This window comes from Stegodyphus dumicola, chromosome 10, assembly GCF_044657685.1.
Source record: "Stegodyphus dumicola isolate Sdum_Otavi_A_Nest chromosome 10, ASM4465768v1".
Taxonomy (NCBI): Eukaryota; Metazoa; Arthropoda; class Arachnida; order Araneae; family Eresidae; genus Stegodyphus; species Stegodyphus dumicola.
In genome coordinates, this window is record NC_140777.1 from 175,209,279 (window position 1) to 175,224,712 (window position 15,434).

The 15,434-nt window shown below is 34.1% G+C and overlaps 1 protein-coding gene across 3 annotated transcripts in view; it reads right to left on the reverse strand.

The window, feature by feature from the left end:
• Window positions 1-15,434, reverse strand: part of Rhp (GTP-Rho-binding protein rhophilin) — a 241,758-nt gene that overhangs the window by 140,290 nt on the left and 86,034 nt on the right. Inside the window, exon 1 of one of the 3 annotated variants that reach the window (XM_035353824.2) lies at window positions 10,269-10,452. The exons of the other annotated variants lie outside the window; for them this stretch is intronic. Coding sequence (XP_035209715.1) covers window positions 10,269-10,334 — 66 coding nt within the window. The 5' untranslated portion in view covers window positions 10,335-10,452. Of the gene's footprint in view, window positions 1-10,268; window positions 10,453-15,434 lie in introns of those variants that run through there. 3 annotated transcript variants of the gene reach the window in all.

The following is a 15,434-nucleotide window of genomic DNA, read 5'->3' on the forward strand; positions in this document are numbered from 1 at the left end:
TAGATCCCGCCTTACTTTGAAGATTTCTTAACGATGACTCATTGGTTATTTTCGATCTCCAGTTCCTTTCCTTTTGAGGTTATTATTTAAAAGATATGAATTGTACCGGAGAAATTTGCTTAGGACGATATATAACACACGAGAAGGGACACAGTAAAATAATAGTAGCCCACAATTTAGTATAATTGCAGTAGCAAAAAAACTAAACACAAATTAACTACCTTTTAAAAACTGCCTATCTTAAATCAGAGAACTGAAGGGAAGTACTCGGGCTTCTTGGGGTAATGAACTCTTGAACTCCTGTTTCTTTTGCAGGCTGCAGACACTTGCCAGATTTCATTCCTTTAATCCCCGTGTAACTGATAAGGCGAAGAATGATATTGTCAAGGGTGTACTTACGGAAAATCTCCCCCCCCCTTATTTCTTTTTCGGAGGAGGTTCTTCCATGTGTTGTCACTTGACGAAAAGCCGAAAAAATATATGTTACAGAGAATAGGATCTATTTAATTACGCCGGTTAAAAACTGAGTGGTATCGATCTTAGGCAGAATTTTCCAATAAATATATTTAGCAGACAATAGATGTAGCTTAGAAAAAACTTTTAAAGCATTAGGTACTTATTAACGAATAAAATGCATTTAATCTCGACAAAGGTTTGAGATTCGAAAACTCGAATCTGCGAATTTTTTTCACCAGTCGTATCTTGTGCCTCTTCTCTTAATCTAGGGTTAAGAAACCGTTGAACACTTGTGCGAGAAACATACATGCATTCGTGCAGATTCTTCATTAATTTCTTTAAATGTAATATAGAACGATAATATTTGGTGGCAACATTTAAAAAATGATACGCCGTTTATAGTGAACCGACGCAAAATGCCGTTTCGAAAAAAATAGCCCTGCTGGGCCAACACTCCTTTGTTCTAAAAAAAAAAAAAAATCTGATGTGTGCACCACATGACTTCCTTGTACGGAATATTAATATATTTTTTCTTGCATTTCATTTAAACTTATTGGATTGAATTAAATCTATTTCGTCGATAGCGAATTGAGGACAATAGAAAAAATGCACTCTTTAAAATTTACTACATTTGTTTAAAATGGCGACACTCTCTCAAGCCTTAGGTTCAGTTAACAGCATTACATTTCATTCATTTTTTAACTCAGAATGCAAAAAATTTATATCATCTTTAAAATTATCTAATCGTTGCCGCATGTTCTATTCAAATACTATAATAAATCTAAAACGATGTCTAAAAGAAATTAAGCAAAGAAAAACAACAACAAAAAGAAACAGTTTTTCACAGACGATTCAGTATTTCTCATTCAATTAATTCAGTTCTCACTTCACGACAAGGCGAAAACATATTGAAACTCAAGATGTCTGAACTGAAAATTCTGAAGTAAATCTTAAACTCTTATTTCCACGAATTCCAGAATGGATTAAGCATGATTTAATTCGAAATAATAAAAGAAGGCGTTATCTTTGTTATTGCAAAGCTTACTTTCTCTTAGATTGGCAACGAATCTACTATTCTGCTGTTTCAAATGTAAACAAGCAAGGGCCGCCATGGAAAAAATTATTAGGCTTAGCGTCACTTAAGCAGCTTTTAAATTGTTGATAATTCTAAAAATATTGCATACAGATTTATAAAGGCATAAAATCCTTAACCGGATGATAAGAACAACATAATTCAATCACTTTTAAAGCAAAAAATGCGCAATTTACAAACATATAAGAATAAAGAAACTGAGATCACTAAGCCGAGTAACAGAGTGAATATATATATAGATATATATATATATACTTTTGGTGCGGCCGATTGCAACCAAAATAACAAGGTGCACATTTATATGTTATAGCAGTCCTATATGCAAAATTTCAACGTTCTGACGCTACTCGTTTTTGAGTTTCTCGCATAACTACGTACGTATGTACATACATATGTATACGTACATACGCACAGATGTCACAAAAAATTCTCTTCAGAATTCATTTTAAATTAGTTTTACAATTTTTTTTGGGGGGAAAAAGAGTCCTTTATTCTGTCCTTACGTACAGATATCACGCAAAAACATCGTTTGCTTGCATTCGATAGAGGTGAAAATGGATATTTGCGTTGAAATGAACTGCCTAAAACTTTTCGCGATTACAATACTTCCTATTTACTTCGTACAAGGAAGTAAAAAGTAGCTTCAGTCCAAAATATCCATAAAGTATGTAGGGTTCCTCACTCCTTCTGTCTAAAATGAACGTCGAGGAACCTAATGAACTGTGTAGCGACTTATCGCTGAGTTCAAACAGCTAAAACGTAGACTCGAGAACGGTTAAAAGAACGGTTAATTCTTATTTGAGCGAATAAAAAGGATTTTTATTCGCTCAAATACGAATTAGCCTCTACTCAGGCTTTAACTCAGAAATAAGAAACTAAACTATAATTAACTAAAGAAGATTTAGACGAAACTAAACATAGGCATCTAACGTAGTTGACCCTCTAATTTAAATTAGCCAGCAAATATCAAAAGGCGCGTAATATACGACCGAGCGTAACATCTTCAAGAGCGACTTAGCCAGAAGGCAAACATGCACTACTAAGGATGCCACTTTCTATGGAATTAAGTTGAACATTCCTTAAATATTTCTTCTAACTCATTTGCATTCAACGCAATTCTAAAAACTCATTCTGGTAAGTAGAAACAAGAATTGGTAGAAAAGAATTTTGAAATTAAAATAATTGCTATAAAATTTAAATACAGTAGACGTTCGTTTTTACGAACACTGTCGATTTGACGAACTAGCGAATGGTCCCGAATACACTCCCATAGATGTAATGTAATTTTGCGCTCTTATTTACGAACTACAAATCAGGAAAATCTCTTTTTTGCGAACTCAGTTTTCATACTTCTGCGTGTTTCATTGGGACGAAGTGTGAAGGTCAAATAAAATCTCCAACTATTTTGAGGCAGCAAGTACGAAACATTCGAAGAAGTACAGTAAGGAAGGAGGGGGCAGAGAAGAGGGGGAATTATGACAAATTTATGGTGTTGTTTGTTGTGGGAGGCTCTCAGAAGAGCATCGGCCTGATGTTGTTGGGTGGGGGTGAGACCATTCGTGTTAAAGGGGTTTGGGTTGCTTCTAAAAGAGAGTTGTTGCTTTTTGTAATGTCATAGTCATTTGATCTGGACAACTGAATCAGTGAAGTCTCGTTAGTCGAGAGGGAGATTGGGCCAGTTTTTTAAGTAAGATTCTTAGAGCTATGTCGCACATGAAGAAACGAATTTGTTTAGCGGTTGAAATAAAGAAGAAGATTTTAAAAGAAGTTGACGAAAAAATATTAAGCAAGACACAAATTGCTCAGAAATATGGAATTCCTAAAAATAGTTTATCGACGATTTTAAAGGCAAGAGAGAAGATCTTTGGAGCTAAAATCGGAAACGATGAATGTGGACCCTCCTCTCGAAAATATTTTCGAGAATCAAAACACCCAAATTTGGAAAGGGCTTTGCTTGTTTGGTTTCGAAAGATGAGAAGCTTAAACATTCCAATTGATGGAAATGTACTTAAAGAACAAGCACACTTTTTTGCTTCCAAATTAAACATCAAAGATTTTAAAGCATCGGATGGTTGGTTACAGAAATTTAAATTTCGGAATGGTTTGAGTTTCCGGAAAGTGTGTGGTGAAAGTGCAGCAGTAGACACGTCATCAGCAAATGAATGGAAAGAAGAAAAGTTGAAATTGCTTCTTTCTGAATACGCTGCAGATGACGTTTTTAATGCGTACGAAACGGCTTTGTTTTTTAAGATTTTGCCATAAAGAACATTAGCTTACAAAGGAGATAAATGTGTTGGGGGTAATAAAGCTAAAGAGAGACTTACAGTTTTGATTGCAGCCAACATGACTGGGTCACAAAAATTGCCTCTGCTCTTTATTGGAAAATATCTGAAACCAAGGTGTTTCAAAAATGTTCAGAAGATTCCTGCTGCATATTATGCTAATAATAAGGCCTGGATGACTGGCAACATCTAGGAAAAATGGTTGAGAGATTTAGATAACCGTTTTTCAGCAGAGAAGCGCAAAGTTCTCCTAATCGTGGATAATTGTACTGCACACATGGAAGTCACTGGGCTTCAGGCAATCCGTGTGGAATACCTCCCACCAAATGCAACTGCAGTTTTACAGCCAATGGATCAGGGGATAATCAATAGTTTCAAGCGAAAATATAAGACAGTGCTCTTGCAAAGAGTAATCCTTATCAGATTGATATTCTTGGTGCAATGCATTTATCAATCAGTGCATGGAATGATGTTTTAGATGAAACAATTTCTAAAGCCTTTCGACATGCAGGTTTTATTAAAGAAACAGACGTAACTGAAGAAATCCATGACAATAGATCTCACGACGAAGATGAGGTTCTCATGCATGAACTTCGCCATACAAATCCACAGTTGCCAGAACTTTCATTCGAGGATTTTTTAAATGTGGATTCTAATGTCATCTGTACGGAGGAAATATCGGATCACGATATTATTAGCAGCATAATCAACGAGAATGAGAGACTTTCAGATCCAGAAGAAGAAGAAGAAAATGAAGTAACACCAAGACCGACTTTAAAACAAGCTGCTGAATACTTGTCAGAACTTAGACGATTTTTTGAGGCCAGTGATAATTGTGAAATGCTAACAAATATAGAGAAGATGGAGTCTTGCATTGTACAATCTGTTGTTTTAAAACAGACAAAGATAAGTGATTATTTTGTTGCTCAATGACTTAATAAAGGTACGTTTTACAAATATTTTATATTTCTTGTTTGTTTAATAGAATGGATATCATATATTAAGTAGTAATACTATTAAAAATAATTCCTAATACATAAATAAAAGCATGGAATAGTATCACTAACCTGTCTCGAAAACATTAAAATGTGAAATACTAACAATTTCCGATGCCTTTCTAAATTACGAACTCTCGATTTAACGAACTGTTTTCGTAGTCCCTACGAGTTCGTAAAAACGAGCGTCTACTGTAATAACCTTACAGTAGACATACAAAATAACATTAAGTGTATGAGAAATTGGATGGGTCCAAAATGTTTGTCCGTTATATTCGAGAGTTTATTAAAAACCGGGTTTGTTAAGCGAGTTTACTGCATCCCCCCCCCGTGGCGGCGAATTGGGGATGGTTCGTCCTACAGATAACCATGACTTGCAGCGATGCAAATTACATAATATGCAAATTAGTCAAATAAATTTGAATGTTGATTCAGTAGCCTAAGCCTACACAGTCAAGTCATTAAGCTGGCTCAAATAATTTACTGGTTCGTAAATTTAAAGTATCGGCTTCGAAATTATGCAAAGCCAAGGTAATTATATTTAGCTAGAGCTGGCAGAATTCTAACAACGCTACGCCAGTGCCAGGAACTCTTTCTCTCTCTCCAAGATACCAAAATCCTCAGCTTAAATACATTACAAGCTATTTTGCTTTTTGGTGAGAAGTACGGAAAGTAGTAGTTAAAGTAAAGAATAAAATCATAGTAACTAATTAGCTTAAAATTAGAACCTTACATGCTCAAAAATAAAATAACATCTCCTGTTGCAAACTTATAATAAATCTTCATTATTGACGAAAATTTAAATTCATGTCTAAACAAATTTCTATTTCTAAATGCTTGCATCTCTTGTTTCTTAATTCGATCATAGACTATCATTACCTACCTAAAGGAACAGATGTTTTCGTGGCGGGGTTTCTAATAGAAATTCGCTCGTATTCGCATCAGTGATAGGTTTGGCAATCTGCCTAAGGGAACAGACGCCATCAAGGAGGATTTTCTAAGTGAAACGGTCACGTATTTATGTTACATATGGAGAAAACTAAGAAACATGCAGTCAAACCGTTCATCTGAGTTCGAATCCTGGACGAACTACGAGAATTCAGCAGTCTTGATGCTCGGCCATTGGTGGGAGCGGCGTCGCTTATAGGAAAACTAATGAAACGTTTGGTCGAACTACCAATGTTTATTAGAAAACACTCGGTTCCTAGCAGTTTATTTATTTATTAAATATAAAATGGCATCAACAGAAAATTGTCAAAATGCCCTCTCTAAGTCGACCACACATAATTCCAGATACTCTGATCTTCTTTCGCGTGCTCATAAATACTGGTTATCGCACACAAATGGTCGCAACAAGAGGTTAAAAACATTATAGTAAAAATACATTAAAATTTTTCAATAAAATTCAAAAAAGAAATATATAAAGAAGATTGCAGCCTTCATGCTATATTACGTAAAATGTTAATGAGAAAGTAGTTAAAATAACTCTCTAAATGGTTCAATTTATTACGTCGATGAGCGATGTAATTCTATATAATATCGAAAAGATCTTATGCACTGTCAACTGGCAACTACGTGGCCTCATATTTCTGATCTTTATTTGTAATGAAGAAAAAAGGTTTTATTGCTAACTGAAATCATTAACACCTCTCCGAAGTTTTAAATAAAAATCATTGAATTTTAATCTAAACACTTTTCTCCATTTTATACTGAAGTAATTAATGCAATATCACGGAGTTTTACATTTAAGTCTTTATCCTTTTAACCTTGATGCTCGTACTTTTATTTGCGAGACAGTGCATGCATATTCGTTTGCTTTTTTCAGTGCAAGATCACTGTTTCATTTTTCTGAAATTAATATCTGAACATAAACAGATAGCGTGTAATTTATTTTTCTTCTCCAGGCATAATTTTTCGCCTCCAGTGGAACGGTGCATCAAGCCACCTAGGATACCTAGGCTAAAAGCCTTACCCCAAGTAGAACAGATTAATTGAAATTACGATAGGTAAAAGTAACTTAATAGATATATATATATATAATTCATTAATTTTTTTAAAAATATTTTTGGGATTTAGAGAATTCATCGTCACTAAGTTAATGACTTCAAATGTGAGCAAATGTAACAAATGAAAAGTGCATGAGTAGAATCTGGGGGCACAGGGCCGTCGAGCTGGAAAGCAACAGTTAGTAGCATATTACAAAAGATTATTGGGCATAATTTTTTTACTTTTTGATGTTATTTAAGCAATAGACGAAATTTCACGCATAGGTACTATGCTAACATGTAGCTAAAAACGTGAAAAAAAGGAAAGCTATTTTAGAAATGAATTATTTTTGCACTGAAATTTGACGCACAACAGCTAAGTTTGAAGGAAAAAATAGTATGGCTAAACGACCTTCTACTAATTACGCAAGCACATCATAAGAATCAGATAAGAATTTTATGACAAGAATTAATTTTGAAATGACGCAGTTAAGAGATTTATTATGAGCATGTTACTGTTTTTAGAACACAAAAGGGAAATAAATTAAATACAAAACTTAAGGGGCTATTATAAATTAAAAATAGGATTTTATTTTACATATTCTTTATTTTTCCTACATATATAAAAGCTGATGCGTCTTCGGTGTCTGCTTCAGAGAAACCAGGAGTTACATCAACCGATTAAGGAGTAAGGATTTATCCATTTTTATATCTAACCCGTTATTTTACGTTAAATATCTTTATGTCATTCTCCTTTTCGGTTTTCTTGTCAGAATGAGAATTGTTAGTTCGTGCGTATTCAGATGAGGTAGAAAAAGATAGCATTTAAAGAAAGGTTTTAGAATATTTAATCAGAGCGTGTTTCGCCTGCTGAAGGCCACGTTACTAGTTGCAATTCTTCGATAGCAATCTTTCTTCGCGTTTTGTTATTCTTGCTAATAGTGCTTGTCTCACCGATATAGTTTGAGTCAACTGACGCGTTATTCATTGCTATGTAACCCTTCTGCTAACCTACTACTCAGTTTAGTTTTAATTTGAAATCATCACTTGAGTTATGCCGTAGTTGCTGGCTGGTTTGTAAGCACAAGAAGTGCAGTCTGTTAAATTATTTTGAGTTCTGAATGAAAGTGCCTTTTACACTCTCCTTTTCCGTTTCATCTTAGACACATTGAAAAGCCCCGTACTGGTCTACTCAAGGATTTACCACAAGTAACAGGACACAATCTCTAAAAGTGTAAAAAAAACAAAAAAAATCTGAAAAATATATTCGTCAAGGATTTTTGATGGAAAGCTCCTTACATCAACTTGTTTAATTGCGATCTACATATTGTTAGGATTTTCGGAGAAGAAAAGTTGAAAATACAACTCTGTCTTCGCCGGGATGCGAATCATGGCTCTTCAAAGATAACTGTTATCCACTTACTATAGAAGCACACACGCGGAGGGTGTGATAATTCTTTACCTCAACCTATTACTCAAACAAATCCTGGTGGAGACAAGTAATTGTTATCACAATTTTAGTTCAGGCCCCACTGCAAAGACATATATATATATATATACATATTACCTCATAATTTAATGCGTAGAAGGAATCACTGGAGATTTTAACAGCTTCCGATATACGTCATGGCTGAAAATGACGTAACTGGGTTTTTACAAATCACCAATCTTCATTTTCGCACATATCAAAAATCATCCTTTTTCAGACAAGAAATTTTTTAATCATAGTGAAAACACATTAATTTTCATGTACACGGGTTTTAAAAGTATGACATAAGCATTTTGGACAGGATAGCATAAGCGGCACAGAGTTCTTTGCAAGGTGAACGTTGCAAGGTAAAGGAATGACGTAATTGTGGCAAGAGTATTTCTATTAAGTATGATTCATAAGTACAGCTAATCTGTGATTGGTTAATTTTAGGTTATTATGTAATATGGAAAGATCTCGAATTTGTGAGAACGGAGAGAATTTATGGGGAGAGCATAAAATCTAGAATAGTTAATTTTGAGCTCGCCAATTATTCTTAAAGCAGCCATCGTATTTTGTTATTACATATGTAATGATAAGAAGTCGTCTTAGCGAGAACAGAGTTAGAAGCAAAGTGAGCAGTTATCCAGTGTGGAAGCTCACCAAGACAAGGTTGACAAGGTTTCGGTTTAAGTCGCTTATTAAGAGAAAGTTTCGGTTTATATTCCGAATTAGTTACGTCATGAGCGTTATCAAGTCATATATGTGCATTGATCAAGAATGATTTTGATGCATTGCAGATAGCGACTAGGAGGGAGAACAAATAAAAATTTAAAGAAGAAATTTAAAGAGCCACTGCTAATTAAGTTAGTGTTTTATCAGAGATTTATTTTCTCATATGTTTTTCGGAGCCATGAAACATGAGAATTCAGTTGTGTCTTCACAAAAATTCGAGTCATGGATCTTCCAATGCTAGTTCTATGTGTTAATTAAGCTAATCACTTAATAGAAGCGCGCACAGGGGGGTTGATCCTTACCACTGAGAATCGTAGCCAGGACAAACTACCAGTGTTTCGCGGATTTAACAGTTCAAATACTGGTAGAGCAAACGAAGAGGGCCGGTTTCAAATATAAGCGGCTGTTTTCGAAGGGCGCCAACTAAATTATTATCAAAGGTGAAAGCTAAATAAAAACAGATTTTCCTTGGATTTATTAATATATTTAATTTATACGCGGTGTCAACAATCATTACCGTCTTGGGCACTGAAAACGTTGGAGCTGGGCCTAACGTTAAGGATGAAACGAAAAAATTACAACTGTTTTCTCTATAAGTCTACTTTTTCTCACAAATTCCATACTTTCTATATATGTTCTAATATCTAAATTGAACAGAAACACGTTTAAATATAAAATAACAAAATACAAAATTGAAAATTAAGCAAAAAATTTTTTGCTCCTGAAGAAGAGGGACCTGTGCTTGACTACAATCGAAATCGATAAAGGTTATCAAAACCTTTGCCAATCTAGGGTTACTCGTTTGCCTAATTTTAAACATGTTACAATAATTACTAGAATCGCATTTATTTAGTAACCACATTATGTAATTGTTAATACAGTAAATCGCATTTATTTAGTAACCAGTTAATACAGTAAACAATTTTCTTCTTATAAAATTGGTCTCGGATTTCTTTTTGTAAATTAATTACTCAGTTAATTACTTGCAATTTTGCAAAAATGCTATTAGTATTTTTCTATTGTTAGTAGTAGCGATTTTTCTCTAAATACCATTTCTCTTCGTCGATTAACTAATGAAATGTGAGATCGAAAATTTAACATTTGCTGGGATTTATAGCTGAATTATTAAATTTCAAGCAGGGTTAGTTATTTGATGTAAATAAGCTTATGCGCTTAAATGCTATAGCTTATATATATAAATATACTTATATATTTTTCACATGCAAAGTAATCATTAAAATAATTATATCTTACCAAATTAGCCCTGCACATTTCATTCCATTTGCTCTCGCTGATAGGAAATCTATCTGTGGCCAACATCGCACGAGACAGTAAAACCACGTGCGTATTTGCTTTTCAAGACAAGCGGTCTCAAAGGACTCGTTTCTGAGCGTTCGGAGAAGAAATGATGAGAGAGATGTCAGGAGGGATGAAAACGAAAGACATCTGTAATATCGTGTGAAAGGGGAAGATTACGCCAAGCGATTCCGTTCTTTCCGATGCGAGGCCCAGTGACCTCTTTGTCCACTTTTCGAAATTAGGGTTGCTACAAAAACGCCAAGAAGCGCAGTTTGCTTAGTTTAGTATTCTAGCTAAATAATTTTAGCACTGTTTATAAAGATATAGCAATAATTTGTACGTCGATGGAGTGTCACGCATTTTTACACCCTACGCTCTGCAGACGAAGAAGATAAAATCTGAACATGACCGATTAAGTTTTGCAGGGTTACAATAGTTGTTTACAATATCTTTGTGCAGTTTTTATAATGAATTCATAAGAAAAAACATTCTACATTTGATAAGAATTTTATGGTCCCAGTCACATACGAAAACGAATTCTATATTTTAATCTGATTGTAATTTTAAAATAAAGATTTAGCATTCCATTGGAATAGTTATATTTTCTTTCCTTTTGCTTATTGATATTTTTGGTTAGCCTTTTATATTGAATTCCGTGTCAAGATTTTTAGTTTACACTTATATAAGTATCTGATTCAGATATGAAAACACATTTTAAAATTTTCACTCCTGTAAAATAATTATGTTTAAAATATATTTAACCTTTCCTTCCCGGTGATAGAGCAGCAAAAACGTTTTAAAAATGCAGTTCTGTTTTTTGAATGGAATTATGATTTTAAATTAATTTAGGATGTATTTGGACAACTAGAAATATTCTGGTTAATCTCTTTTAAATTCCCTCCTTTACATAAAAAATGCGGAAGATTATTTTTTAATTTTGCAAATAAATGCGTTATTAAAAATATCTAATATGGACACCACATAACTTCCTTGTACGGCCTATTAATTTATATCCATTTTTTGCTGCACTTCATTTAAACTTTTTTCGAATTTATTAACAGATATATTTATCATTCAGTGAATTCAGTTCCCATTTCGCGGCAGGGAAAAAATTCATAAAAACTCGAAGCAGCTATATTCCAAATTGCAAAGTACAGAAAAACCTAAAACACCAAATACAGTGGTGTTTTTTTTTTTTTTTTTTTTTTTTTTTTTTTTTTTTAACAACTGAAATTAGAGTCCATGCAAAAAAAAAGCAATTCGGTCAGCGGGCAAGAAGATATATTTTTCGGTGAACGTTATCTTTTGGTTCCACTGGGCAAAAAGACAGGAGGAGCACTGGGTGAGCAGCTGCGCCGCCATGAAGACTTTCAGCTTCACTGCTCACTCAGTGGGGGGTGGTGTGGCTGCAGCGGACGTGGTCAGAGCGGACACATGTTTTCCCCATCTTAGAACAGATGAAGAGTGCAGATAAATAAGTAAATAAATACTTTTAATAATCACAAATATAATTTAAAACAATATTTTAAGTGGCAAATCTCTTTCAAGTAGAATTACTTTTTTTTTTTTTTTTTTTTTTTTTTTACTGAAGGTTTCTGTTTTTGCACTCGATTATCGAATTACAAGGCACTGGAATTACTCTTGGCACTGGCGTATGTCGGTATTTTAGTAACGAAATCCTATCCTTTCTCATATAATTCTGAAAGTTCTTGAAATATTTGGGGAACGGAGACTGATGTTTCTTCTTGGACACTTGTCTGCAAGTCTCGAATTTCCTTTCAACTTCTTGGGCACGCAGGAATGTTCAGCTTTCTTCAGTACTTCGTACTGAAAATTTGTCTTTACATTTCCTTAACAACGATCTGTCTTGCACACCCAACTCATTCCTAATTTATTTTTTCGGTGTAAACGGTGAGGGTAATCATCTACAACTAAACGTGCTTTTCCTTTTTTGTAGAGAGTAATTTTGTTGAAATGACTATGGGTTCCATCACAAATTTTTTCGAGGCTATAAAACGACATACACACTTCATAAGGATCAAACATCTACTGATAAAATGAGAAAAACCTTTTCTCTTAAAATTATCGGCTTATCTCTATAGCAGGTGCAAAGCTCGAAACCACACAATAGAGGACATGAGACTGCTTAAGTAAACAACACAATAGATTCAAGAACGTCCGCTCTGCCCACCCAGCTACCCTCACGTGTATGCTATAGCCACTGTCCGCTCAGACCACGTCCGCTCTGACCACGTAACCCTCAGTGGGACCAGTTTTATTTAAAATTTTACATAATAAAAATTTGATTTTGATGTATACATAATTTTGACATAGACTTGACATACATTGACAGAATTCATATAAATATTAACAGAAATTTGGATGGTACGTACATAGAATATAGAATGCATAATGCAGAATACAAAATTTTGGTTATGTACATAATAAATAAAATAGGATTTTGATGATTTGTTGAAATGTAATAATAGTTCACAGTTGATAAATAGTTTATAATTCATAAATAGTTCACTATTCATTAAAATTCACTCATAAGTCTGTTAAAGTTTATTTATCTGTTGAAGTTAATAGTTAGTCTGAAGTAAGTTTCATATTTATTGATTGAATGAAGTTGTACTGTCTTGAAGTGATGCTATTTATGTCGAAATAATGCTGATGTGGAATTGTGATGCTTTAATTTATGCTGCCTTTAGATTATCACAATTTTCTATGAGATATTCCATTAAATTATGAAGTTTTTTGCGGAGAGATTTACTTCTGAGTAGTTGTTTGAACCATCCTTGGGCATTTTCACTTGTGAAAGGACGAAAGTGGAGGTCTTTAGTGATTGCACATTCAAACAGGTAATGATCTAGTGTTCCTGTTGATCCACATATGCAGCTGTCTGTATGATACAAGACGAAACGAAAAAGATATGAAGGGTCTGCGTGCTGTTAGAAGATATGTTATTGCATTATTTGATGTAACTAAATTTCGTGTTGGTTTTGGTAGAAACATAAAAGTTCGTCTGCTCGTATTATTTTGTGACCACATGAGTTTCCATTGAGAAATCAAGTCTTGTTCAAGTCTTGATTTTAAAAGTGATATTGGATTTGGTAAATAGGTTATTGCTGTTTAGTACCATTTGCTGCCTCTTTTGCCAAGCTATCTGCCATTTCGTTGCCCAATGTCCCTACGTGGGCACGCGTCCAATGTAGTTTAGGTTTTTGTCCAGTTGGAAAATACGCGAGTAAATTTTGTACATCTTGAACCAAAGGAGAGCGACTATGACCAGCTATTGCATGAATACTTGAGGCACTGTCAGAAATTATAGCACTGGTTACTGAGAATTGCTTTGCATATGTTATTGTTTCTCTTATAGCCAACAGTTCTGCTTGAAATACTGAATTTGTATGATTCAGTTTTGTTTTCCAGGTTTGTATAAGATTATTATTTCTGAAAACGCAATAAGCACTTCCTACGCCTAACTCTGTTTTTGATCCATCTGTTAAAAAAGTTGGCTCACAAATTGACTTAATTCAATATTCTATTAATGTAAACAAATTAATCAAATGGAGACCCCGTTAGACCTAGTGCCACTTAAACTTTTCAGTTGCTAATAATTCTACAACTATTGCCTGCAGATTAACTAAAGGCTCAAAATCCTTAACCGGAATAGAGGAGTAACTTAACTGAATCAACTTTTAAGGCAAAAAATGCAACATTTACTAACATTTAAGAACAAAAATCTGAGCTCACCAAGCCGCGTAACAAGGAGGCGTAATAGCTAACTCGGAACCTGAAGTCAAATTCTGAAGACCGAAACCTTTCTAATCTACACCACTTCTCATAGTGAGCCTCCATACTGGATGATTGCGCACTTTTAGTTTCAGCTCTCCTGCAGTTAATATGCTACTTCGTTCCGTTTGCTCGGCCATGCTACTAACTATTCCATTATCGAAAATGTGATACTCTATATAAAATTGTGCGGTGCGTATTGCGCACATGATCATGTGTCCTGAAGAATATCTTTTCGATAATTAGTTCGTATCCACCAATAAAAATTATATTCAACTCAGCCACGCCTGTCTACAAGCCTCTCCTTTGAGTTTCTTCTTTCTAACTGTGCTGTAGAGTCCCTTCCCTCAGGATTATCATTCAGGAGAACCATAGTTAATCCGTTGCAACTTACTCAAAGTCATTTTATTACGTATATGTGTGTATATATATATTTATTTATGTACGTTTGGTATGGCCGATTACAACGAAAAAGGCAGGTGCACAGCTAGATGTTATAGCAGTCCCATGTACAAAATTTCAAAGTTTTATAGCTACCCATTCTAGAGTTATGCAAGATACATACGTACCTACGTACAGATGTCACGAAAATATGTCTTTTTCAGTCAATTTTAAATCCATCTGTTTTGGAAAAAAAAAGAGTCCTTCATTCTGTTCGTACCAACCAGATGTTACATCAGTTTCATATACAACGTTTTAATGTTCTATAGCTATTTGTTTTTGAGTTACGCGAGGCAGATAGAAACATACGTAAAGATGTCATGAAAATATGTCTTCTGAATCCATTTTAAATCCCTTTTACAATCCGTTTTGGAAAAAAAAGAGTCCTTTCATTCTTTCCGTACGTACAGATGTCACGCAAAAACATCCTTAATACTGATTCGAGAGAAGTCAAAATGGATATTTTCGTTGAAATATAATACCTGAAATTTGCCGCGATTTGAATACTTCTTTTACTTCGTACAAGGAAGTAAAGAAAGCAGAACTACCAAATCGTAAAGAACAATATTTTATACCAAGAAAAGATAAATTTTACGTATTTCATGAAACACTTCTGAAGGAGTGATACTAAAAGTACGAATTATAGAATATATTACCTTGATACTCAAAAGAAACAATAAATAAATATCAATATGAAATTTCAAACAAGTATGTTAAATGAATTACTACATAAAAAGAAAAGCTTAAAAATCCTTGCTGAAAGTTTAGACACCTATTTTTACAACCTTTCAGGGTTAACGCTGTTAGCCATCTGTTACGTACCACGGTAATAAACAAAGCACGTTACACAGCAGCTATTTCAGTTCTTAAATTATGCTTATTAAA